The sequence below is a fragment of the Labrus mixtus genome, chromosome 1, assembly GCF_963584025.1.
Source record: "Labrus mixtus chromosome 1, fLabMix1.1, whole genome shotgun sequence".
NCBI lineage: Eukaryota > Metazoa > Chordata > Actinopteri > Labriformes > Labridae > Labrus > Labrus mixtus.
The window spans coordinates 20,377,194-20,403,974 of record NC_083612.1 but is presented as its reverse complement, the minus strand read 5'-3'; the positions used below and the strand labels follow the sequence as shown (position 1 = coordinate 20,403,974).

The 26,781-nt window shown below is 40.1% G+C and overlaps 1 protein-coding gene across 1 annotated transcript; it reads left to right on the top strand.

Moving 5' to 3' along the window:
• Positions 1-46: 46 nt before the first annotated feature.
• lmo1 (LIM domain only 1) lies at positions 47-24,730 on the top strand. Its single transcript, XM_061037501.1, has 4 exons — positions 47-877; positions 14,863-15,076; positions 22,765-22,890; positions 24,213-24,730. Exons 1-4 carry the CDS (start codon positions 856-858, stop codon positions 24,316-24,318), a joined length of 468 nt encoding a protein of 155 aa, XP_060893484.1. The 5' UTR covers positions 47-855; the 3' UTR covers positions 24,319-24,730.
• The last annotated feature ends 2,051 nt before the right edge of the window (positions 24,731-26,781 follow it).

The window sequence follows — 26,781 nt, the reverse complement described above, 5'->3', positions numbered from 1 at the left end:
CTCAAACACTTTCCCTTAGCTGTGCTTTTGTGTTTTGTCAGAATTAATGAGAAAAGTTCCCTTGCCCTAGGGGTAATTAGTGTCCTTGGAGTTAAATAAGCTAATACTTAGACACCTCTGGCACAAGCAATTATGTTTGTGTATTGAATAATTGATTCAAAGAGGGGGGAAGGGCTGCTAATCAGATCTGAGCATAATGAATTGATTTAATTAACAGGGGAATCCGAGGGTCTCTGGAAACTGCGCGCATTTATTCAGTAGCAGCCGAGGCGAGCGCGGCACATAAACTGGGAGCGAGACGGCGTGAGTTTGCTTTTAGCACTTGTCACATTTGCAATTGGATTTGTTTGAATATAGTTGCTGTTTGGGAGCAAATGAGAGCGAGAAAGCGAGCATACTAACAGCGAGAGGAGCTCAGCAGTTCAGTCTGAGCGTCTGATCCGTCCGTGTGCGCACAGTTATCACACATAGGCGACACTAGATTTATATCGCTTTTCATTGTTTTGCCTTTTTTTTGACTCGCATGGAATTTATCAAGAGCAAGACACGCTGTTTGATCGCTATTTATTTACGTCGCAGTTCAGCCCGGATAGTGGGGATCTCGCCGCGTCTATAACCGCGTATTCCGTGTTTGAATTATTATAGATAGTAGGGAGAGAGAGAGAGCGAGAGAGAGAAACGTGCAGACGATAATACATCTTTCCAGGGTTTTTTTTGATTTATCGAGGCGTAGTCTAGTCAACCGCGCGTTTCAAAGCCATTTCCAGGAGCAGCAGCTGTGAGCAGACCGAGCCGTGCAGCCTGCTGGAGCCGAGGACGGATCGCCCGGGGAAGGACTCATCGTTCCTCAGGACGATGGTGTTGGACAAGGAAGAGGGTGAGTAACAGCTCCGGCTTGTAGGATGCAATAACCTGGGGACCATAACACGGCGAAACTAGTGACATTGTATGTGTTTACCCTGTGCACCCGCACCCTCAGCTTTGTATCGGCTCTGTCAACCTCATTTACCAGCGGCAGGGTCCGTGTTTTCCGCGAAGAAAAACCTGCTCACTGGCTGCTTTCTGCACCGTGAAGTTACACAAAGAGCGTGCCCACTACCGACAAAACTGCCGTTAGGAGTGGGAGAGTTGCATGTTTATTTGGAGCAGGTTTTGTCTGATGTGTAAACCCGGAGTTTTGAAGAGACTCCACAGACGCTGCAGTGCATGTGGCTCCCCTTTTTTTTTCCCTTTCCCTCCTCTCTTAAGTGCTTTTTGCGTCTGTGAAGTTAGCGAGGCAGCCTTTGACATCAGCACGGGATGGGAGATGACAGCAGAGTGCTTTTAACTTGATTGCAAATTATGGATAGCGCCGTGCAACGCTCGCTCACTCGCTTTCCATCCAAATAGGCCTCCTTGCATTACTTATCTATTTCAATGTATTTAGGTTAATGGGTGAGGCAATCTAATTAAATTTAATTTAAATCAAACTCGCCTCTAATGACGTCCCCATTCTGGATTAAACTGATGGAAAGATGTGCAGTGCGTTTATCCCATTCAGGTCTAGAGGGTGCACAGTATGTATGCATTTTAATACATTTATGAAACACGATAATAATATTCAAATGGAGACTTGATGCATTTTAAGTGCTTTAGGAGTTTGTTTTTCTTCTGTCGCTTCTCTACGACTAATTTGAGGGTTTTTTGCAGACCACCTGCTGAGATACACAATAACAACCTTCTCTGACTTAAAAACACATTCTTTGATAGTTGTATTTCCTAAAGTGCAGTATCCAGCTTTTGCACATCTGAGTTTAGCTGGAGCTCCCCCTCCTCCAAAAGTAATGGATGCATTTGCAACCCATTATTTATGTTTGAAAATGGATATTTCAAATCTCTCAGCAGCGCATCCTTTCACTTACACATCTAAAAACCAATAAAAGGTCTACGGCAGAGGCATAAATTGGTCTGTCTAGATGAATCAGTGTTGTGCTGCAAATGTACCTAAATTAACTCAACTGTAAATTGTCTCCTTTGGATGTCTGTCCACCTAAAAGTTCCCTATATGATTCATGATTCAGATTGCTTTTAACAGTTATTGGCTAAGCAATATGGTAAATGTACAAGGTGATGCAAATGGCATTAGTGGGAAAGGATGCACAGGAGCATGTAATGCAGTCAATACTACATTAACTACTGATGCCCAATTACAGAAGCAGGGAGAGTGGCTTTTAGGAGCATTAGGACTTGCAGAAAAGCTGAGATCACCTGCTGCTCATTGCCTAAAAGCTTCACCCTTTATTTGCTGGTCCCGAGCAGCAGCAGCATTTTGGCCATGGTTGTCAACAGAGCTGTGTGGATCTGCTCTCTTTCATTGTGGTTCCTCTTAGCGTTTATTGGCTCTCAAGTTATAGGCTTGTCAATTCAACCTTCCTGTCTAATACATCCACTTACAGCCTGCACAAATGACTGTGTGTTTATGCAGAGAGATTGAGGTGTGGGTCTGTGTTTTGGACGCATGTGTCTGTTTCGGTTGATTGATTCATGATAAAGTGTGTGTGTGTGTGTGTGTGTGTGTGTGTGTGTGTGTGTGTGTGTGTGTGTGTGTGTGTGTGTGTGTGTGTGTATGAGTGCCTCTTTCTGAAGTGTTCATATTTCAGTCCTTATGAGTCGTATAAAGCAGATCATCAGTGTGTCTGGTCTCGGGTTCAAAGCCTTGGATCATCTTTGTCAGCAAAGCTTGTGATTGTTTAACAGACTGGTGTTGAATTTTCACTTCTCTTTGAATAGTTTGCAACCGTTAGTGAAACAAAAGCAATGAAATTAATAATCATGTCTCAGCTTATCATAACAACATTTGAATTTGATCACTACGAAGAGTCATTTAAATTCAACTTCAATCAGACCGCAGTAACTTGTAGCTTTTATCATTAAATATTTCTGATACATGTCTTATGTAGCTTTCTGGCTGTATTTTCCATTGTTTCTGTCACAAACTATACAGATAATAACGTGCAAATATTGTCATTTTTTTGCAGATAGTGCAGTTTTAACTTGTTTCACACTATCTGTACATCACAGAGTTTAAGAGCCCAGAGTTGGACTGTAAAAAGCAAACAGGCACTCTTCTGTTAAATGACTTCATATTCAGGGCATCCTAATGCAAAGAAACTCATGTTTAAACTCCCTGGCAACATTTCACTTCACCTTCTGATATTAAGGCACAGATTTGTGTCTAATTTAAGAGTTAAAAAAGCAACTCAGCCATCCCCCCCTCCCTGCGGGAGAAGAAAGTGAACTGAAGGCAGGTTTTTGCTGAACATTAACACAAGTACACTACAGACCTCAGCAAGCAGGGGAAAAAATAATTCCTCAGCTACTGATAAATGTCTGGTTACCTTTTTTTCTTGTTAATTTATGACCCTGTTATCATCCTGTCCAGTGAAATTCGCACATTCATAAAGCATGTGATTGAAAAGCAATGCTTTAGATGAATACAGACTGCTAACTGTCGGCTTCTGTAATAAAACCTGGGCTTCAGGCTCCGATTTTTATTTTGAAATAATAAGAATTGCTTCATTCTTTACCGCTGTTACCATGGTAATACTGTCTTGTAGCGATGTTATATTGATTTAGAAAGTGGACAGTAATATTTCTTTTCTGTTATTTGGTTTCTGAGGGTTGATTTCTAATTTCCAGCTGGAGATTACTTTTATATGTTCTTTAAGACTTTTTCACTTCTCCAAAGGAATGCAATTTGCTCTCCTGTATTTGCTATTTTCTCAGCTTATTGGCTTGCTCTGACTTCAAAATTAAACTTGCCCATTTCAAATATTGAAATTATGTCGGGTTTTTGTGCTCTGGGCCCTGAACAATATTGCAAACACATTGCTTCGTTTGATATTTTCTTAAGTCACCACTGTTTTTTTTCTTATTATTACAGGCACCTGTATCGCCTCTGCAGCACTTTTCCAATTTAGTCTTTTACATAGTTGTTTTCTAAAGTTATGAATGTAACCTGTTGTTCACATAGAAAAGCAGGAACAGCTCCCTATTTATTCGCACACAGGCAACACAAGATTATCAAAACACTACAGTATGAATCCATCTTTCCTGAAACAGTTAAGATAAAAAAAACAGGATTTACTTTGCATGGACACATAATGTTTTGTTGTTGCCCTGGCTGCTTTGGCCATCAATATTATAAATTTTTTCCCCTATTATTCTGTTGAGCTAAATTAACACATAATCACATTTTTATAATTTTCGGTGAGTGTTTCCGTCTAATCTATCTGATTTTCAAATGCAGAATTCCGTCTGGAGATAATTTTGCCTGTCACCACTACACCTCTAGATGTCTATCAGTGCTGATTGTTTCACATCTTTGAGTGCTGGAGATGTGTATCATTTTCCATAATTTTAGTGCGATTCAAAGGAACTGAATTGAGCCTTACGAGACTCATGTCAGTGAGCGCGCACACCTGCCTTCCATGTAAATGGCTGCACTCATCAGTGTGCCTCGCAAACTCAATTATGCACTCTTGAGCTGTAAGAGCATCCCTTTCATTATAGCCAGAGGCCACATGCTAGTGTTATCATACAAATTCTCACAAGATCTAGCTACCACACGTATCACAGGAAACAGGTTGATCCTTGCTGTGCTGTACAGACTCTTACTTCTGTTGTCATTTACTTTAAATGTTTTATTTCTCAGTGTCAAGTGGGGGTTCAGGTACATGCCTGAGTATAGAAGGTAGCAGAGGTACAAGTGCAACATTGAAAATTAGATGAACAAATAAGAAACTTTAAGCCGCAAGGGCAAAAACATATCAGACTGAATGTTACAAAAAAAAAATCCTTTTACAAAATCCACGAATGTGCTGACAGGTTGAGACGAATCGATACTTTAAACCACATTTTACACCACCTTGGAGAAACCTGATGTCTTATTGCAAGGTCTGAGACAAATGCAGACATGTACTCAAGTACTGCTGACACCTGCTGTTCTCCTACTATTCTTGCCTGCAGAAAAGAAACCTCACTAACCATACACTGATGAGTCAGTCTCAAAAGTATCAGTGTGTTTATCATACAACGCAGTTGAAATGATGAGATCCAACATAAGTATTAATACAGTTGATCATTTGTTTGCACCTGCTGGCAGGTCTCACTGCAAAGTTACCTCTTAAGCAGCTGTTTATATTGATCTGTAAAAAAGTGTATCTACGTCTCTGCAAACAGACACATGCACACTTCTGCTGCATCTCATATTTCTTTGGCTAGTGAAGGTTTTTATGCACCTGTTTACCTATTGTGCGCTCTCTGATCTGACTTGTTTGTCATTCTGATGCACTCTGAACAGCTTATTCTTTGCGCTCTCTGGAAAATCAACTCTCCTTTATTCTGTCATCAGAGGCTTAGTAAAGGCGACAGGAATGACGGGAACGTGGTATGACATGCAGCAAAGTTCTCGAGATGAGCAGATGTCAAAACTACAATGTCACCAGCTTTAGTGTCTTTGGCAGCTGAGTACAGGAGTCAAAAGGACCAGAAACTGTAACTGAGGAAAAGCTACCTGCAGCGATCAAACAACATGTCACCTGTTACACTCTTGACAATAAGAGCACTTTGTATACATCTCATTGAAAATCTATAACCTACACAGCAGGGTCAATGTCAGGCTTTATAATACAGAAGTGTGCGATGATGTTGTGCTACAAAACCTAAACACAAGTTTATGTGTTTCAAAAATGTAAGTGTAGCGTAAACAACACTGTTACAGATGCCTTCTATATGTAGCATCCATTCTGTTGTTAGAAAACTTGACTATTAGCTTGTCAGTGTAGGTGGAGACATTATTTGAAGGAGACACTTTTTCGAAATAACACAAATCTTTCTTTGCATATGCTCTCGTGTAGGCCAATAAATCTGCAATAAGCTAATATGACATTTATCAACTCTAGTGTGTATGTGGTGTATTCTGCAGGCTTTTGGAGTCTGGACATGGGTTAGTGTGTTATATGAAAATTGTAAAGTTCCATCAGCTTCTTGTAAGAGTCAGACGTGCACAATTTTAAACACACCTAGGAAGCAGCAGCTGACAATTTGCCCATGTGTCCATGTGTTTGTAAGTTGTGTACATGAGTTGTTGATTGGGTTAGGACCGGTCTCTGCTAAATGTTAAGAAAATGGAAACATGCAGTAAAACTATACAACTACTGTTATAATAGTTCTAAAATTAGCTATATGAACTGGCCCGCTGAATTCTCTCTTTAATGCGCACATCACAGTGCCAGCAGGAATTCTCGCTGATGCCATGTTTTCCATTTGCAAAAGCTCTGATCATTGTTGTTGAGGATTTTTCGTGTGTTCTCAGCACTGCTGGTGTGATTCTGAGGCTCTGAGGATGGCAGTGTTGACTGGTCAGTAAAAGGCACTTTGTTCTTGTTAGTGTAGGGAGCACAACCACCTCTAGGGGCTGCTAGTGGGACTTTTAGTCTTTCAGTTTGTTGCACTGTAAATGTCTTTGAAACACCAGTATATTGTAATGATTCGTTTTCAATAAGAAGCTTTGGCCGTAGGTTGAACAAAACAGAACTTTCTCAAATAGAGGAGAATACAAAAGTTTAACTACATGTCGGGTTAATGTAGACAACTAGGAAAGTAGGCATGTACTTGCAGCTCTTTTTTTTTGTTGCACACACTTTCATATTATATGTAGCTCTGATCAAACCTAAATTCACCTTTATTTCTCTTTTATTCTTGGCAAAAAACAAAAAGTCTAATGTTTCTTTAGGCCAATCACAACAAATAAAAAACCTCCTCAAAGCTTGTTTTTTTTGTTCATAATCTCAGATAAATGAAACATGTGACAGTGATCCTGTTGGTAAATAGACGAGCCTGGGATGCCTGCTCTTAAATAAGAGCCAACTTGCTGAGAACTAATCTCTAATTGGATGACCTTCAGTAAATCAAATCTTTAATAGCTAATTAAAGTCTGTGAGTAAGGGGGTAGTTATTTTTTCCTATTAAAGCAAGTAGATTAGCTTTTGGATACTGAAGTCTGTGTTTCCGTCACAGCTTAATTATGATTTTTGCAACAACAAATTCATGCAAAAACAACAGTTTCCTTCCAAAGAAACTCCCACTGAACTAGATGAAATGTTTATGAGCACCTCCTGTATTCCAACCAAAACTAATTAATTTCACAGTATTTTATTTACCTGGTCATCTCTGTTTGAATTGGCAATGGATTTAAGTCAGTGACAAGAATGAGTCCTTCAGGAAAGGAGTCCAGTAATAAAAGGAATTTGTTAAAAAAATAAGATAACACTAAATGTCGTCTACAGTATTCCTGTCTTGTGAATAACTACTTCAAGAGACAGTTCAGTTTAACATCCCACATGACATTACACAAACTGTTAAGAAGCTTGCTTTCCAAACTCCACCAAACCACACCCCCCTCATTATTTACCCCATCAGGTGCTGCAGTAGAATGACATTAGAAGCCTGTGCTGCCAAATAACTGCCCCCCTGTGGGGAATTTGCATTATTCAAGATTAAAGAGCCTCACACAGTGTGCCTCAGTATGGTGTTCCTTCTTCCCTTCCATTTTCCACACACTGAGGACCTTGAATGGCACACCTGTCTCCTGGCATATCCTTTGAAATAATAAGTGTGCGGTAATTGCTGGAGAGTGGGGAGGATTTTGGACACATCACTTCCTGACCTCGTGAGTGACACAAACTTTAGAGGGCTACATTTATTCCTCTGCAAATGCATTTTTAATGCAGACTAAAAGTGTTTGTGCATTATTCTGTTCTGGGCGGCGGAAGGTGGCTATGACAGGTCTAATGGTTGGATTTTTTTTTTCTTACTTTGTCAGGATTCACAAAGTGGCAGATAAGATTGCCTTGTCCATCAAAAGTTTAAAAGTATATAGTTTGAGAGTAGATAGATTTTTTTCCTTATTCAATCTCGAATGCAGACTAAAAAATGATCTTGCACCTTGTGTATAGGGAGTGAAGATGAAGATGCATGCACCCTCTCTGTTATTGACAGCTTGCACTTCAATGAAAAATGGTAAAATGGCAGCTTTTAAGAACTAAACACCTCAGACCCACAGCAGACAAAGCCTGACATCACGCCCACATGTGATTGGCTTGATGCAAAACAAAATTTTCTCGTTACTCTGTCAACATTTTGACAGTCCCCCCTCTTTAAGAGCTCTCAGGGGTTTATTTGGGGTTACCCTGCATAATAAAAACCATCAGTGTTTGTGTCTTTTCTCCTCCTCCTTGTTCATCTTATCCCCTCACTCTCATTTTCTCGCCCCATCTCTCTCTCTTTCTCTTTCTGCTGTTGACAGCTTACCTTGCAGAGCTCCAATCTCCCCCCTACTACTGAGCGACCAAGTGTTGGAACAAGTCTCCTTCTGTAATAATTTGGAAACTCTGCCAGTTTCATGTCTTAAAAAAAAAGCAGCAATGAATTTAATTAGAAAGCTGTTGCATATCTCTGTGATACATTTCTTTTAATTAACCCCATGTGAATAAATTAAAAATAATAGGGGGCTGAAAAGTGTGGAAAAACACCCTAATGAAGTTTTCCGTTAATTGGGATGGAGTCTGCTGCCAAACCACAGTGAGAAGTGAGCACCAGGAGCTAACAATGCCTTCTGTAATCCTCAGAAAAGGGCCCAGGGCCTTCGTGCTGACTTCAAGTGTAAGAAATGCACCTCTGACGTGATGGAAATGACCGTGGGCCGGGAGAAAAGGCAGCCCTGTTCCAGGCTGCTCTGCTGAGACTCCCCATGCCGCGCTTGAAGCCGGGCCAGTGTTATTGCAGCCCTAATGCGGCTGACTCATTTGGAGCGGATCAGGAGTAATTATGGTAGGGAAAGTGGCTGCCGACCGTGGGGGTCAGGACACTTGTAACATGTGAAAAGAGCAATTATTCCAGGAGACAAAACCCTCCCTTATCCCGGGCAGTGCCAGGGTCAATGCAAGGGACGGCTGGGCTCCGTTTCACCGGGGCTTATTAGCCGCAGCAAGCTGCAAAGTTTGAGAGAGTGCATCTTGTTAATGAACAGTCCCCTTCTCATCTGCACCAGCCCTGTCTGCTCTCTCTCTCTCTCTCTCCTTGCCGCTTACTGTGGGTGTTAATTATGTCATAATCATAGCATGCATACAGTCCCAGAAAGCACCTGACAAACCCCTGTATTCATACACAACCATCTGGAAATGTAGCTTACAGTAAAGTAACAGAAGGCTCTCACAGCAAATTAAAGGAAAAACAGTATCAAATGTTATATGGACTTGGGCCTTGTAAGAAAACTACCTTATTTGAGAAGGGAGTGTGTGTCTGTGCTTTCTCTCCGTAGGCGTATGTGTGTGAGTGTTTGCATATGCTTCAACTAAGGACAGGAACATGAATCACATAAATGGATCAGTGGTCTTCATTTTGCTTATCATTTATAGTACACTCATCAGTCTTCTTTCAAAGTGACATTTGTATTCTAGCTGATTTTTATTATCACCAGATGTCTGGTGTTTTTGTCTTTTGGTAACAGGGAAACACGTCCGTCCATAGGCTCAATTACAGGGATGACAGAAGCTGAATGAAAGGGGCTGATTCATGCACACAATGGGAAAGACATCTGCATGAGATCCCTATTAACCTTAGTGGCCGATACCCTGGATTAAGGACACATTTTTATCATTTTATTTGGGATTGCCATGGCCACAGTGCCTAAAGAGGTGGCTGAGAAATAAAAAAAAGTGGGGTTTAATTTAGCCCCTGCACCTTCTAAATTGCAGAATTGCTGAGAGGTTTTAAAATACAAATTTTAAGTTCCTCTTTTTCTCAAATCTTGTTTTATCTCTTCCAGTCCATAAGAGGGATACAAACATTATTTGAAGATGACTTGTTGAGTCATGTAAGGTTGATGATGTGGTAACCTTGCCTAGCAGTTGGTAGATTATGTCTGTGTGATGTGCTTTGCAAAAGTGCATTGACTTGAGCGATAGCAATGACAAATGTAGTTATTTCAGATACATGTGGTAATTTGGTACTATAGTGTCTCATTTTCCTGACAGTGTGTATGTATGCACCCTGCTGGTGGCTAACTCCATCTTATTTGCTGCAGCTGGGAGTTGAGATTATAGGGGCCCCTGAGAGGAGGCCCACCCAGGGCCAGCTTCCACCTTCATGAAATCCCACCTCCCTCCCCATGTGTCAGGAAGGCTGAGTGATTCTCATCAAGATCCTTTGCCTCCCAGTGAACCAGCAAAGTCTGTATCACACCATGGCGTCAGTGCTTTTAATTGATCAAAAGACATTAAAAAAAAAAATACAGAGAATCAGATGTTACTGTCCCCTGTGCCATTAAGGCTGAGTGCCTGAGAGAGCAGCTGCTCCTCTGGGAGCTTGTGTGTAGCAGTGTAGTGAAGAATACTGTGGATTTGTGAGTCTGTTTCTTACAGTTTTGTCTTCTGCACAGTTAAGTAGAAATGGAACAAGCAGTTGTTGAGTCACCTATAATCGATCAACATACAAATTATTTGGAAACAATGTTATTCACTTTAAAGTCTTAAAATCAACAACCTACAGGTTCCACTTTCTCAAATGTTATAATTTCTGCCTTAAGTAAGATTAAGTTGAACATCTTTGACTTTGGACAACTGGTCAAACAAAATAAGCTAAATGACAGTGAGATGAATGTGAGAAACTTTTTTATAATACATTAATTGATAACTAATCGAAAGTAAATTTTCAGGGGGGAAGAAATCCATCAATAGCAAGATCCAAATGATCTTCTATCAGGATTTGACACTTTTTATAATCATATAAGGTGGTAAACTGAATGTTTTAGGTTTAAGACTCTGTTTTACATAGAACAAGCTAGTTTCAGAAACTACAAATGATCATCTGATACACAGATAAGTTATTAACTTGCTAGCTGCAGCCTTACATAAACTATGTAGATATACAGAGATGGTAACTTTGGCTGTGTACTTAACTTAATGTAAATTATTATTTTGTTTTTTTATATAATTTGCTACTTTTTCATCCATAACACTTAATACCAAGAAACCTAATCTTCTATTAGTCTCCATGACATGACACGGCAATGCTGACAGCACAGGGACTCATAGGATACATGTTAACATGAAGGTATGCTGCCTTTCATCCCAGCATCTGTTCCCTTAATAATATCAACATGACATGCCAGTGATAATGATAAAAAAAAAGATAGTATGGAGGAAAATCATCAGTCATTTTACACCTCTAACCCTTGTCCAGTCCGAGGAGATGTGGGTCTGGCCTGGCTGTGTTGTAATTGTATTTCTCTTAACAGCAACACTTCCCGGAGTGCTCCAAACAGCAAATGTTCTCTTAAAACCTTAAATATATCAAAAAAGGTTAGCAGACTGATGTGATTTTTCTGATAGAGGTAACGACAGAAGTCTAAATGGGGTAACATAGAAATCGGATGCTATCTCTATAATGGAAAATACATGCTCTGACAGACTGCTTGGGCTGAGAAAAACTAACTGTACATATTCTTGAAAGATACAATCTGAAAGAAAGTAGATGGATGGAAAAGGGGAGAAATGACAGGCCTTTACACACAGTACTAATGGCAAATTAAATTCCTGCTCAGGATGGATTTTTGGCAGGGAGAGTGCTGTCTCTCCACTTTGAGGGCTAAAATGCATCCCTAGTTGGAGAATGAATTGTGATGTTGAGAGGCATGCTTTTGGTGACATCAAATGACACTGGAAGGTCAGTGGCACTTGTATCTGTTAAATGGATTGGATTAAGTGGAGGCTGCCTCCTAGTCTGCTGCTTCCTTTCATAATGCAGCTTTTCTTTTCAGGGAAGCTGCGAGCATGGGAGGTGCTGTTCTCCTCCACAGTTTCACAAGGCGCCAGGAGTGGTGACAGGTGCAGGGAAATGTCTCGTGGCATTAAGGGAATTGAAAAGACATTTACTTTACACACTCATTTTTTTCTGTCACTGCTCTTTGTTTAGGAAGTTGGGGTTAGTGCTTGGTACACCACTATTAAAGCTGTTTTCCAGAGGCTGCTATGGTTGAAGACATCAAACCAATGTTTGTTCCCTGTCGCCTAGAAAACAGCGTCAGTTGAATGTGCAAACTGGTTTCCTGGCAGACATAAAACATTCCTCCACTGAGGAATCTCTCTTACAGCCAGGCTTGAAGAAACCCGGGACATATACATGGAGACAAGGATGTCAGATTAAGTGCTAAGACAGAAACCCGGGTTTCACAAGAGACACAGACAGCGCAAAACAAAGTGTGCATCTAATAGAGGAGGCAAGCAGCAAACAGCTATTCCAGGAATAGTTAAGCTTTGGCCCTTACAAACCTGATGTAAAACACACCAAGAAATGTTTAAGGAGTGTGAGAGCTGGTGTTGGTCTCAACCAATTAGGAGTAGTTCTCTTGAGGTGGAGGAACGACCTTTTTGTATAATTAGTTATCTTATTTAAAGCAAAGATTTTGAGTAGAATAACTAATTAGGTGTCATAAAAGGCAAATTAAAGATTTTGGTGATCCCCAGGGGATTGCAGCAACTCCTTTCTTTGTCTTTGCGCAGGCTTTAAAGCACAACACATACACATGTACACACACACACACACACACACACACACACACACACACACACACACACACACACACACACACACACACACACACACACACACACACACACACACACACACACCCTCTCCTCATTAAGACTGTTTTTAGTTCTGTAGAATTCTGTCAGGCCAGCACTGTTGGCATACCTGCAGAGAGCTCCCCTAACAAGCCGTGAAATGCAGGTAGAGGAGTCCACCTTTAGCCAGTGTAGCTTGAATTTGAAGCTTTTTAGCTTCATTTACACTGAACATTGGTATTTATAGCAGGTTTTTCTGATCCTAATGTGCCAGCTTCAAGGGGCCTGGTATGGGAAAAGGGGGGGGCAGAACACTAATTGATGGCTCCCATCGCCAGCAATGAACCAATAAGCCTCTCACTTTCACTTCTGATAAAGACATAAGATGGCTCAACACCACCAGAGCACTTACTGACACATAAACCAAAGTCATAAATTTAACTAACAAGCTCTCCTGTTTCTTTCACCTCTTTTTTTTGAAGGGGAAATGCTAATTATATAACATTCATAGCTTTATTGATGTGTGGATGGCCAGATTGCAGAGCAAATCTGGATCCAATAAGGCACTTTGTGAGTCCATCTATGTGTGCAAATATGAGTGTGTGACAGAGAGAGAGAGAGAGAATATGCGTTTCTATTCCAAAATAGTCCTTTGAAAAGTGGTGGAAGGTTTTTATGAAAGAGAACGAACCTGACAGGCTTAACAGAGAAAAAGCTGTGCACTGTGAAGCAGTCCCCTGTTGCCAGCTAAAGTTGTGTTTATCACTGAGTAAACCACAGAAGTTACTCTTAAATAGCAGCTCTAACTACACAATGACCCCCATTCACACTCAACAGTACACAGTTGCAATCCCATAAAGGCATGACAACTTTATCTAGTCTGGACAAAATGTACCTGTGCACATCTCAAAAGTGCAACAGTTAACAAGTGACATTTGGCACAGAACTCTGTATAACGTGTCTGTAAAACAGGCATTTATAGATATCCACACACACATACTAAATGCTTGCCTAACCCCTGTCATGCAGAGTGTCCAGCCTTTTTTTTGTGAGAGAGCGAAATGTGTTTTGAAAGTGGAGTGGCAAGTGGCGTCCACTGTGTGTTCTTTTAGACGGATCAATAGCTCAGTGTGTGAGAGAGTGTCTTAAGAGCTGTTGTCTTGTGCTTTCAGCTGTGGCAGACCTGTTAGTGCTACAGAGGGGAGCTGCACACCCCTGCCTCTGTACCACCAGTGGCCTGAGGGGGGCTTTTAGTCCAAACACAAATGTCAACCACACATACACTATTAGTGTTTAGTGCAGTTATTAAATGGACTTTATTTGTCCTTTAGGAGGCTAAAAGGCGTGCTTAAAGGGGACCTGCGTGACAGCAGGGCAATTTGCGAGTTTGGTAACTTAGGCTTGCTCGTTGCAGACACATGAGTACAGATAAGTGTAAAAGGAGGAAAAGGCTGTAATGCTCTGAGTACTGTGTGTGTTTGTGGTTTGCCTGTGCTAATGTGTGTGAGGCTGTGTAAGTGTGTCCCTGTGTGTGTGTGTGTGTGTGTGTGTGTGTGTGTGTGTGTGTGTGTGTGTGTGTGTGTGTGTGTGTGTGTGTGTGTGTGTGTGTGTGTGTGTGTGCATGAAACAGAAAGCGAGTGTATGCTAAAAGGCACTTAGGCCATAACATATCTCACCGGGGTCTGGTAGCAGAATTTTTGTGGTCACAGGCTTTTTAAAAGGTTAATGTTAATCTATACCAAACAAAGCCCATGAGGAGCTTTTACAGCTGTGAACAGTTGAGTGAAATGGGCTTTGATGAAATGGTAGGTAACAAACGTGCTACGCAGCTTGCTGTAAATACCACAGTAAGCAAAATAAACATAGTGTCTATTATCCTGAGGAACACACACGACATGCCCCTTGCTCGGAAACCTGCAGCAAGTGATCTTGTAACTTTTGTACTACAGCATGTTCCTGGTGGAACAAGTAAGCCAGGGCTTTATAGTTCAATGTGACCTGTGTGCCTATCTACATGGAAGAATGTTTTCTTTAATGCATATGAAGCAGGTAGGCAGTGTGCTGTGGCCGCTCGCGCGCGAGGCCAGGCTTAGACGCCTCAAGAAGCAGCCGGCTTATCAAAAAGAGAACATGAAAAGTCACTCGTGTTCCCGGGCCGTAAATCACGCGTGGCTGTTTGTCTCCTTATCACTTACAGGTGTGCCGATGCTCTCCGTCCAGCCCAAAGGGAAACAGAAGGGGTGTGCCGGCTGCAATCGCAAGATTAAAGACCGCTACCTGCTCAAGGCCCTGGACAAATACTGGCATGAGGACTGTCTCAAATGTGCCTGCTGCGACTGCCGCCTGGGGGAGGTGGGCTCCACCCTCTATACGAAAGCCAACCTCATCCTTTGTCGCAGGGACTACCTGAGGCAAGAAAAGACACACACACAATCACCTCTTTACACTCACAACAAGCACAAAAGCCACGTTATTCCAAGAGCTGTGTGACATAAAAGGATCACAAAGGGTTTGTTTTTCTCCTGATACAGCGTGCTTTGCTTTTTCAGTGTTTGTTCCCTGTGGCTCCCATTTACAGTAACAGCTCAAATCAGTCTAAATCATGCAAAGATAACACAGTGACACAATGTCATCATGGCAGAAGTTAAAATGAGGAGAGATGTAGTCAGAATAAATGTACGAGAAAGTTATGTTGTTGATTCAACTCTCTTTTTTGTAACTCTTAAATTCTTAACACTTCTACATTGCTGCCTGTTTCTATTTTTTTAACACTTTATCTTCGCTTGTTTAAAATAAATTCCTGCACTTTATACGTGATGTCTGATATAAAGTTAGTTTTCATGTTTTTTTTATTACCTTCAAAATCTCTTCTGGGTCTGGTTTTCATACACGCCATTTGTAGGTTTCTACCACACTCACACATGTGCTTTTATGTTTTCTTCATGAGCCTTGTATTTTTTATTCCTGTGTAAAATCAATAAATCAATATTACTGAATAACTACTAACTTATTCTCTAAAATCTAGCACAACCACAGCAATGGTAACTGTTGTAATAATTAGATCAATTTTACTAATCACATCATGTACAAAACCAGCATGAAATACAACTCAATTCAAATAAAATCACAGTTCAGATAACATATCTTCAAACTGCTTCACAGCAATAATAAATTGGTACTTGGTCTGTACATTTCTATTAATCAGTTTTACTTTATTGGTAAAATATGGAACACGTGTATTTCCACTGAGCTAGGTTTATGTTTACTTTTTCAGTGTTCTGTTAATATATTCATCTTTTTCAGTGTTTACATGACAACAGAAACTCCTGTAAAAGGACTAACCCTCAGCAGTGGGCTGTAAGACAGCACCCAGCAGGCTTGTTGCTTCATCAGTGTCTTTGGCTCGGTATCTCCCCCTTCAGATGCCCCTGCCATCTGTTTGTTAAATTAAACATGACCATTTCCTGGGCATTAAGTCACATTCCCAATGAGATCCTACCATTTATCTGAGAGAGAATCCCCCGGGGGGCGACTTAGGGATGCCGGTGCCCTAAAACCCCCCACCCTCTCGTTAAACTCCCTGTCCTGCACTGCCCCACCTCCCCTCCTCTGTTTCCCTTCTGCCTACTTGTCCCCTCATCCCAGCTCATTACATCAAAGGTTTCTATCAGTTTATCATTTATTTTAAAAAATATATTTAAAGCAGAATATATAATTTTGTATTACTTCTAACTTCCTAATCAAAGACAGCCATAATGAACTTGGTAATTTTCTGACCTCACTCATGGATCTCGATGACATCTCACTTATACCTCAGCTCCTCCTATGACCTGGAAGAAGCCCGCAGCCCACTTGAGAGGCGCTTAGGGACGTTACGTTGAGATAGGCCATTACCATCCATCAGTTCCCACCCACAGTTAATGCTTTTAAGATGCAGTGAGAGGTCCACTAAGACCTGATGTTGCCCCCAGAAGGGGGCAGATGGTGCAGATGAGGTAATAATAAATGGGCAAACGACTAAGAGAAGGCAAAAATGATGAAGCTCTGAGTTTCACTTGGTAAAATACATCTGCTGAAAGGACAGCAACCCCAACCCCCCCTGAGCCATAAGTGCCTAACTGGCACTGTGAAGGGAGAAGGAAAAGCTTTCTCACACATTAAACCAGTAAGACGTAGAGGTCAGAGAAGGGATGAAAAACTGAGAGTGACATATGAAATCAAGAGTTAGGAATAGTGAAATAAGAATAAAAAGAAAGGAGGAGGAGGAGAGAGCTTTCTGTGCTCCTCTGTTGCCCCAGACTGCCTAATGAAATCCATCCCACTCGCCTGCTCTTCAGCCTGCGACAAATGCAGAACACTTAATGGCTAGAGATGCTTGAGATGAATTCTATTATGGAACAAATTAAAAACCTTGCCTTGCGTATAGGGAAGAGGCAGTTTGAGAGTATTTGAAGGAAGGGTGATGCAGTCTCCATCCTATTTCCTTTTGATTCCTTCCTTTCCTGTGTGGAAAGATGAAGGCTCCCCTTAACCTGCAGTAATGAAGTTAAATCTGTGCGCTGAATTAGCCTCCTGCACTTCATTATAGACAAGCCAGTGGATCAAACACACTTTGGTTATTTCCCAAGGTTTGGAACCCTGCCATGCTCACATTAATTATTATAGGAGCTTCATCTGTGATTGTCCTTCACTGGCATTAGCAACTTATTGAATGTACTCACGCTTTCCTGTATCTAACACAACCATCACACACAAACACTATAATGCACACGTACCTTTAACTGCGTCCTCCTGTGCCCTCCAAACTACTCCACAACAAAAAAAGTTCCGTTTTTAATGTCCCTGACTTTCACTTCCCAGTATCAAGAGAGTTTTCTTAGCAACTCGGCCACACTCTTTCAGTACAAATGAGAATAATAGATTAATTAGCGATTTCCTTTATGTCGAGGGCCCAGGATGGTGCGACTTCACCAAAGGGGTTGGCAATCTAGTCATGGTGTGATCATCAGGACTTCAAGCCTAAAATCATTTCATCTTCTATTTCATATATTAGAGAGGACATAATAGTCATCTTCTTATCAAAATGTGGTATAATTAACTGGAAGAGGAAAAACGTTTCAGATAATGAACATTATAAGTTATCCACAAACCAGTGAAATAGCAGGGGGACGATGATAGTTCCATCTGGATGTGACTGTTTTTTTTTAATCTGTCCTCTCTGAACTACTTTTATAAGTAAAACAATTTATCTCCTCTTCCTCTCTGGGAAAGATATCACGCTGAACAAAAAAGGGTTTACACTTTTAAAAGAAACAACTATTGGGGAGGGTCAGAACATGCGATGCATGCATTAACAGCTTTCCTTTTTATGAAACCTGACAAACCCCCGTGCAGGCTAGGAAGTCTCAAAGAGCTCAGAGAACAGGTAGAACACTTCAAGAGCAACAGCCCAATCTGAGGGAGGCAATACAGAGAGGCAGATGATGCAGTGAAGCAGCTTTAAGGGTTTGAAGTTAGTAAAGCGGAGAGTTAAAAGACCTAAAGAAGCCTTTCTTTTCTCTACAGACCCCCTGTAATAATTCAGTAAGGCAGGAAGCAGAGACGAGCTTCTTTGCATTCCTGCCATCCAGCTCTGCTCCCAACAACCTACATCTGTACACAAAGTTTAGACGTAAGCTACTTAATTTGAACTCTTTAAAAAGCATAGCGTTGTAAAAGACATAGGGTTACATGTTGGCATAAGAAACTATATTCATAATTTTGAGACCTATGGTTGAGAACATTTTTTATTTATTGGAAAGTTCTTTAAATAAAAATACATTAAAATGTAGAGATTTAAGCCTGATGCATACTAATACTTACTCTTAAAGATGAAAGGGTTTATACAACTACCAAAAAATAAAATGGTTTATATAATTAATATCAAACTACAGCGCAAGAGGCTCCTAAAAACACTCACTCCAAGCCAATAAGCAGCCAACCAGCTCTCACTTTAAACTGCATAATCCCATTAAAAATCCAAACCAAGAATGTCTCAGAGGTTGTGAAGAGCAACCCTGAATCTGCACTTCTAACCCTCATATCCATACAAATAAATCATAGAGGCACTTCTTCAAAATGAAGACGTTTGTGCTTAAAACCTTGTTACAGTGCTGGTGATTGATCGATAAAACCCAATGGGCTCATTGAGCAACTCTGAACAAGAAACACTCATATTTCCCAGAAACTCACCTTTAACACTTTATTTAACCCAAAAGTCACAAGAAAAATAACTGTGTTGATGTTTAATAAAAAAACACTTTCCTCTGAGGAATATTGATTTATGTAATCCAAATGACCAGGGAAATTGAGGTGCATGAGCCACTGCACTCCTACAATACAGGACATGTGTCAGAACAATGCATGGGGATTCTGCAGAAAATAGTCTATTCAAACAAAAAGTCCATTGTAAATTTAATGAATTCATGTTTTTTTGGGTTTTTTTTTTCAAAAGAGGATCTTCTGTTCTGTGAGGGCACTGTTAAAATGCTGCGAAGCAAAGACTGCTGCAGCTGTACTAACATAGTTTGTGTATATGACGTTATGTACGTAGTGTAAATGATGTCTTAAAGAATCCCTGAGTGAAGTCTGGTAAAACATAAAACCTTCATCCTCCATGATCACTTGTGTAGATGTCATTAGCTCTATAGATAGTATGTTGAGTATATCGTCCATTCTTTAGCACAAGATGAAGGTGATAGCTGACCTGTGCAATCCATTCAAAATGCTCGAATGGGCCTTATCTTTCCTAATTGATTTCACCTTGTGTCACTTCTAATGTACTGCTCATTTATGTGGAAATATGTTGCATTCTCTGACATCAGACCCTTTATACCTTTACATTTGCCTCTTGATTGTGTGTCGGTGTGAAGCCTTCATGGCTCGCTATGCACAGTTCCACCTCAGCTGTTACTCATGAGACTGCAGCAGCGATGTTTCAACTCTGGTTGCTTTTAGCTGCATAGGAGCAGGAAGGGAAGACTTTAGTGAAAGTTTCAACTGCAGCTGTAATCTCTTAGCAGGAACAGCATAATTAAACCAAATGTAGATGCTACTTTTTAACTCAGATACATCAATTGTTGGCTGAAGAACTGTATGAAAAGTTAGCAACAATACCAGTGTTTCCCCTACCATTATATTAGGGGGGTGGTCCCAGGTCTCTTTTGATTCCTGCGGAGATTTATCACAGACCATTACGCCTGTCAACGCAGAAAAAGATCAACAATCAATCTGAGAAACAATAGGATGCTAGGCTAGGTAGTTCTTTGAAACGTAATATACATCTGTTAACAAAATATGATTTAGTGTAGCCAACATATGACAACATGATGTGTCTGATGTGGCGGGAGACCGTACACATCTCCAGAGCAAATCAAATAGTTTTCCAAATCAAGAAATTGGAGCGCGAGATACAAATACTTGCAGTCTTTTAAAACAATTTAGCATTTTAGTAATCCAGTTTTATTGATATATTATTATTTAAAGCTTTGTAAAAAGGGTTGTGAAATTCAATTTAAAAACATGTTGTTCTGCTTAAAGGCTGGGGAAGTTAAAACACATCCTTGTGTAGTTGGGGTTGCATTAAAAGAGGTTGGATGCTCCAAAACAGTTCTTTATAGTAACAAAAAAATAGAAAAGATGCTCTACCAACTTTTTATTTGGTTATTTGTTTGAAAGAACCAAGATATACCTGAAAGAAGAAAAACAGAAAAAAAGAAAAGGTAACAGCCTCAGGAGTCACCTACTGCTTTGACTGAAGGTAGATCTTAGTGTAGGCAGCCAACTGGGCTCCCCCACTGGGCATTTTCACAACCTGTATGTATCAAGTGAGCACCATGTCCACAGCCCAGCGGGGTGTAATGGAGATGGGTTAGAATAATCCCACGAGCTGTTAGAGGTCTGTGCGTGTCAGACTCTGTAAGTGACCAAGGCTCTCCAGGCTCTTTTATAGCCACAGTTCCATGAAAGAGAGAAGAAAAAATCCCCAAGTGACCCTGTGGTGTAGTGTATAGCTCTCAGGTGTGGTGAAACCCGGAGCAGACCCGGCCACTGGACTGTTTTGGATGATTCTGGACAGGTAGCAGGAAGAATTATGTCCAAAGGGACTAGTCCCTTGGGGGGGCTTGTGAACAAAAGGGAAATCTAGTAACCTGCAATTTTATTTAGACACGCACTGATGCATGACACATCTGTATCTCTTGTGCCTATTTCAGAGTGCTTTGCAAGTTTTAATTGCGAGGTCATTTTTTTATTTTTTATTTTTTTTCCGTTTTTATTTTGAGAAGAGAACTCTGCTTCTGTTAAAAACCTGAGGTAAAGTAATCCTAACCTAAAACAAGCAGACAGAATAGAAAAGCTGGCGTTAGTATCAGCTAGAGTAGCAACCAAGTGGATCCGTTGGGTCAGCTGAAGCTTACAAAATAATGTCATTCAACATGAAAGTGCTTAATTAAGGGAAGCTCAGACTTATATTCTCTGCAAGCACTTTACTGTTGTTGCTTGCTAATATCACAAAATAAATGACCTGAATTCGATTCTTCTTCTTAACAGGAAGTGAGGACACAATACATCCGCATGGCCTTTAAGCACTGCTAGACTACTGTTAGAGTGAAGAAGAAAATATTTCCAGTGAAATTAGTGGATTTTATTTAACACTTTTAACAATACTCTGAGAGATATCAGAACTCTTGATTTCACCATGTTACTAAAACAAGTAAACAGACTTGCCAGTGTGTGTTTGCAGGGAACCCTTTGTTCTCTAATGAAAACATCGGCATTTTCAGGCACACTGATATTGAGTCGATTCTGGATCAAAGTGTGAGAATTTACTTGGGGGGGTAAATCGTTTTTAAAAAGATCCTTGTAGACAAAAGCAATTTATTTGTTGGTGCCCGTTGTGTGGCAGATGTCGGCTGTATTTACAGAAACAGTAACCAGTTGTAACAATGTCTCTGTTTAACACCATGTGAATCCCTCTCATGGAACATAACAACCTTTCTCCCTCTGTTTCTGTCTCTGCCGCTCCTCTGGGGCAGCGGCTCCTTATTAGAAGCATGGCTGCTGGATAGACGTTTTCTTTAACAAGGTGAAAGCAACTGAATGGGACTAGCATAAACGAGGCGGAATATCAACAGTGTGACTCCTCTGTCTGAGCCCTGCATGTTTGGGGAGAAAAGTGTTTAACATACTGTTGGATTGGCAATCTGCTGTTGCCTTATCCCTTCTTGCAAAGCTGTGAAACGGCCCTTCTCCTCCTGCAGAATATATAAATCTATCTGGGCTTCAGAATCTCCAAATTAAACATAGGGGCAGGCGCTTGGAAAATGAAAATGTAAATGTAAATCTGACTTCGAAAAAAAGCATTTTGGTTCCTTGGCTTTGAGGAGAAAAGAGATCTACACGAGTGCTTCTTTGCTCTGTTTGTGACCTTTATCATTTGGCTCCTATCTAATAGCCCTAAACAAGCAGCAGCAGCCATGTTTTAGCAGGGAGTTGTTGGCGTTTGAATCATTTGTTAACGCTTCAAGGTTAAATCTCTTATCATTGTCTCAGCCTCTGAATGAAAGCGCAAGTGGAGAAAAAGATCTTTGTAACAAATCTTTTGAACTTATGACTACATTACAGAATGTAGCCCCTTGTGTAAGAATCCAGCTGGCTTTGGTTGGAGATATACTCATTAGGTATTTTAGCAGTGAAAAACTTTGAACAATTCAAATGCTTAGCATCAGATGTGTTTTTGCTGCTTTTGTTTCGTGTGAGGTTGGGTTGGGGTTCTTTGAAGAAGGAGATTAAAACCATGTGATCATTTTAATTCGATCATTAGTAAAGAATTAAGATCTATGTTTGTGACTCTTGTTTACAAAAACACCAAGTGACTGCCAAGAAAGATTTGTGCAGTACATTCAATGTATTTTGCCCTATTTTCCCTTCCATTGCAGCATTTTTTTTTTTTTCTGCTATTGTTCCTGCTGTCAGTACTTTTTTTTTTCTTCGCTCTTTTATTGCGTCAAGGTAAAGGGAAGGTGTGTTAATCTCTGTCGGTGCTCTCTCTGTCTTTCAGGCTCTTTGGTACAACGGGGAACTGTGCAGCCTGCAGTAAACTGATCCCAGCCTTTGAAATGGTGATGAGAGCCAGAGATAATGTTTACCATTTGGACTGTTTTGCCTGTCAGCTTTGTAACCAGAGGTAAGAATGGGAGATCATAACTACACTACAACATTGCCCTCTTAAACATCATGAATGAGGTGTTAAAATGGAGAATATCTTAGATATTCAGAGTAGAGATTTTTTTTTTGTCTTATTATAGCAATACAGACCTCTGAACAAGTCTGAAATAGTAAAGTTGTGTATTGTCTTCCTCTGTTGGAAGAATAAAGGTTTATTTTATGCTCTGCTAATTATTTTCTTTTGTGACACACTGCCAGTAGTTTGTCCTTTTGATGAGTAGCTCTGTAAATATTTCAAGCCAGATAGATGTAAAATTAGCTCTTGTATTTTTATATTAGAGAAGATATTGAAGCTAATGCGGGTGCACAAGGGAGAATATACCAGCACAGGTGTGAGGTGGTGTTTTTTTTTTAATATATAATAGGAGCCATTAGGGAAAACCTTTGGTATGATAAACATTGAATCTGATGTACCCAAATATTGCTTTTTCCCATTAATATACTGTCAGTAATGGCAGCACTCTGGGAGCAGAACGTCCTTTGCATGCTTGTCAGGGGTGCTGTGACCCTGTTCCTCCACACAGCACAAGCCCATTAACCTTCTGCAGGCCACATTCAGTTACCATAGTGAACACCTGCTGTAAGGGAATTATGACTGCAGTTTCTCTCCTCAGCTGGCAGACATGAAGCCAGGTCTCATCTGGCACACTATTGCCATGGCTGTTCAACCAGCCTGGCTCATTACTGAAGCCAAGCTATGCCCGGCTATATTCTTATCTTCACTCCCCCTTCAGTCACATTATGGAGCAGTCACACAAACAAACCAAATCATAGTGTAGAACATCAGTAGGCCAGGCTGCTGTGTGTTATTTTCCCTCTTTAATTCACTGAGACTGAAGAGGAAAAACCTTCTCCAGCACTGGAACTAAACAAGTGTGTAAAAAGCGAACCCTGTGACAGAGTTTCTGTGGAAACTCTCATGGTGCCAGTTGCTTTTTTTTTTTTTTGCCAGGCCAAGGAGCAGAGTTGACCTGCCTTTCATTGGCTGCCAGTGCTTATGTCTGCTTGCTTTGAAATGATACGGTTGTAATCTACTTTATTTTGAAGCCACACATTTATGATGACCATCAAAACAGGCTTTGAACAGGACAAGGCACAGTGTCAGTTAAAAACATCTTTGTGTGCAATCAAGCAGAATCATTATTACCTGCTGATCTTGAATGCAACATTTTCCCTGCCAGAGCAAAGCACAGCAGTAAACACACTAACAGGAACACAACCCTTTGTCAGTATGCCAACTATTGCCTTTGTGTTCTTAACGTTTCTTTTCTCTGCTTACAGGTTTTGCGTGGGGGACAAGTTTTTCCTAAAAAACAACATGATTTTGTGTCAAATGGACTATGAGGAGGGCCAGCTGAATGGGAGCTTCGAGACGCAGGTTCAATAGTGGGAAACCTTGGCAGCAAGGATCGGCTCCACACTTTACACACGAGATGGATGTTCTGCTGCACTTGGAAAAAAAAAAAAGACAAGCGTCTGTCTGCTTGCCTGCAATACTTTTTAAGACCCCTTTATCAGTCTCGAAGGACTGTGTTGTATATGTATAACTTTTTGCCCCTCCCACACCCCAACACTGAGCAGTTACAAATTTTGATGTACAGTTGTGCCTGCTTAGCTGAGCACTGTATTGCTTGTATGTTTTGTGAAATTTGTTTCCGGTTTGTTTGATTTTCCTTTCAGAAATGGTTCATTGGAGGGTATGTACAGTCTGTTTTCTCTGTATATATAAACTGGAACATTTATTTTATGAAATGTAATGCAATTTTATTACTAGTGTGAATTAAAGATTCTTAAATGTTCATAGTGAGTTTTTTCTCTTGGACCAAAACCAAAGTTGTGGAAGGAGGTAAACCCATGTGTTGATATGTACAGTTATTATGTCTCCTTAAAAAAACTGCAACGCTATAAAAAGCCTTGCAAGAGAAAATATATTTGAAGTCCTTCTTTCAAACATGATGCAACAAAACACGTTTTATTACATTTTGCAGGTTCTGATGGAATTAGAAATGCTGTTTAAAATGAACGAAATAAGATTTTATTTGGAATAAAAGAATGCTTCTCCAAACTGTGTTGTTGTGGGCGTGCAGGTGTCATCAAAAGGAGCGAGTTAAACTGATCAGCTCTCTGGGATTCATGCTTCACTAATTGCCATCTGATTATAAGGGTGAATTGGCCTGGAAATGAAATGCAACAGCAAATAAACTAGAGAAAATGAATGCTCATTGAATCTGAGCTAAACTCATCAGCAGCAGTGACAGAGGTGCAGAGCTGTATCAAACAGTCCTTTTCTTAGAAGACTGTTTATCTGATGAGGTTTTATCTAATACACACACCAACAGTCGACAATAAACTGAGTCTGATCAAGCTGTCAAATATCTAGCTGATCCTAAAAATTACAATTCAAACCAATGATGATATTTATTATTTAATGATGTGTGAAAAAATCAAGTTATCATTTCATTTTGAAAAGAACATTTTGACCAGTAATATATACATATCACTTATCTCTATATATTCATATACATGTGTAATTATATCCCATTAAGACTATCAGGTAATCTAACTATTTTCTGCATGAACTATTTTTTTTATTTAAGTCAGACCACCCAATGTGAGTCCTTGTTTACTTCCCATGTAATTGCTCTAACTATAGGGTAAGAGAATTTTGAAGATTATTTTCTGCAAACAACATGAAGTCCACATAATGATCTGGCAGCACGATATCTACCAGATCTTTTCCTGACGACATCAGGATATTCTACAGATTAGACATTTTGGACTGAGAAGAAAAATGTGTCAGGATGCAAGGCAGCAAGTATACTCTGCATTCTTTGGGACACTTTTCAGTTTTACTTTTCTACTGGAAATGAGCTCTGACAAGCTGCTTTATGTTGTGCTATTTGTTTGTCAGTGCGATTAGAAGAGAAAAATCCAGTTTTCATAAAAAGGGTGTGTCATAGGCCATGGAAGAAGCTGTTGTTGTTTTTTGATCAAATCAGGATCCAACTCACATACAAGAAATTATTTTTGCTAAATTCAGTCCTACTTTTAAAATATATCCTGACATATATAACGTTGAGTGAGGAAGAAGAAAAGAAATAGACATGACATGTATTCAAATCACCAGTTGTTTTTTTTACTTTATTTTTTGTAACAAGATGTATACCATCCATCAGTGTGGTCGGAGTCTCAATCTAACCTTTAATTTCACTCTGGTGCAATGACATCACATGAAACCAGACCTTGAATGTGACATGCAAGACCCTGAAAAGCAGAAAGACACACAGTTTGTCATCTGACATCACTTGCTTTGATATAATGTGATGCCCTTCTCTCGGTGTGAGTAAAGCAGGCATCAGAGATCAAATAACTGCTTGAGGATTAGACCAAGTCTGTGATAAAACACAATTTGAACATCTTGCCTTCAGCATAAATCTCAATAAATCTTATATACCTTGCATTTATTGTAGGTTTGATTCAAAGGCTCTTAGCGATACAACTCTACCTAAAGGAGCAAGAACGGTGAAACTGTTAGTTTAAAAAGGCCACAGAAATAACTCGGAATAAACAGCGGGCTCAATGTGTTAATAGAGAAACCATTTCATTATAGTTGAAAATAATAATAATTTTCCAACCTCTGCTTCACTATGTGTTTATATCTAACACTCCCCTTTGGCCTAAGAAGGTAAACTTCAGATTTTTAACATGTGCAACATTATATAGACTTTTCTCTGGCAGGACACAGAGCAGCTATATAATTCACTAACGTATAAATCATGTACACAAAGAACATTAATTAGAAATTCATTAAAAATTCAGAATCAGCGGCAGGTGTGCAAATAAAGGATTA

Coding starts and splice junctions, on each gene's coding strand:
- lmo1 (XM_061037501.1), top strand. CDS start 856: ATGGTGTTGGACAAGGAAGAGG. Junction 878..14,862: donor GGTGTTGGACAAGGAAGAGG/GTGAGTAACAGC, acceptor TATCACTTACAG/GTGTGCCGATGCTCTCCGTC. Junction 15,077..22,764: donor TGTCGCAGGGACTACCTGAG/GCAAGAAAAGAC, acceptor TCTGTCTTTCAG/GCTCTTTGGTACAACGGGGA.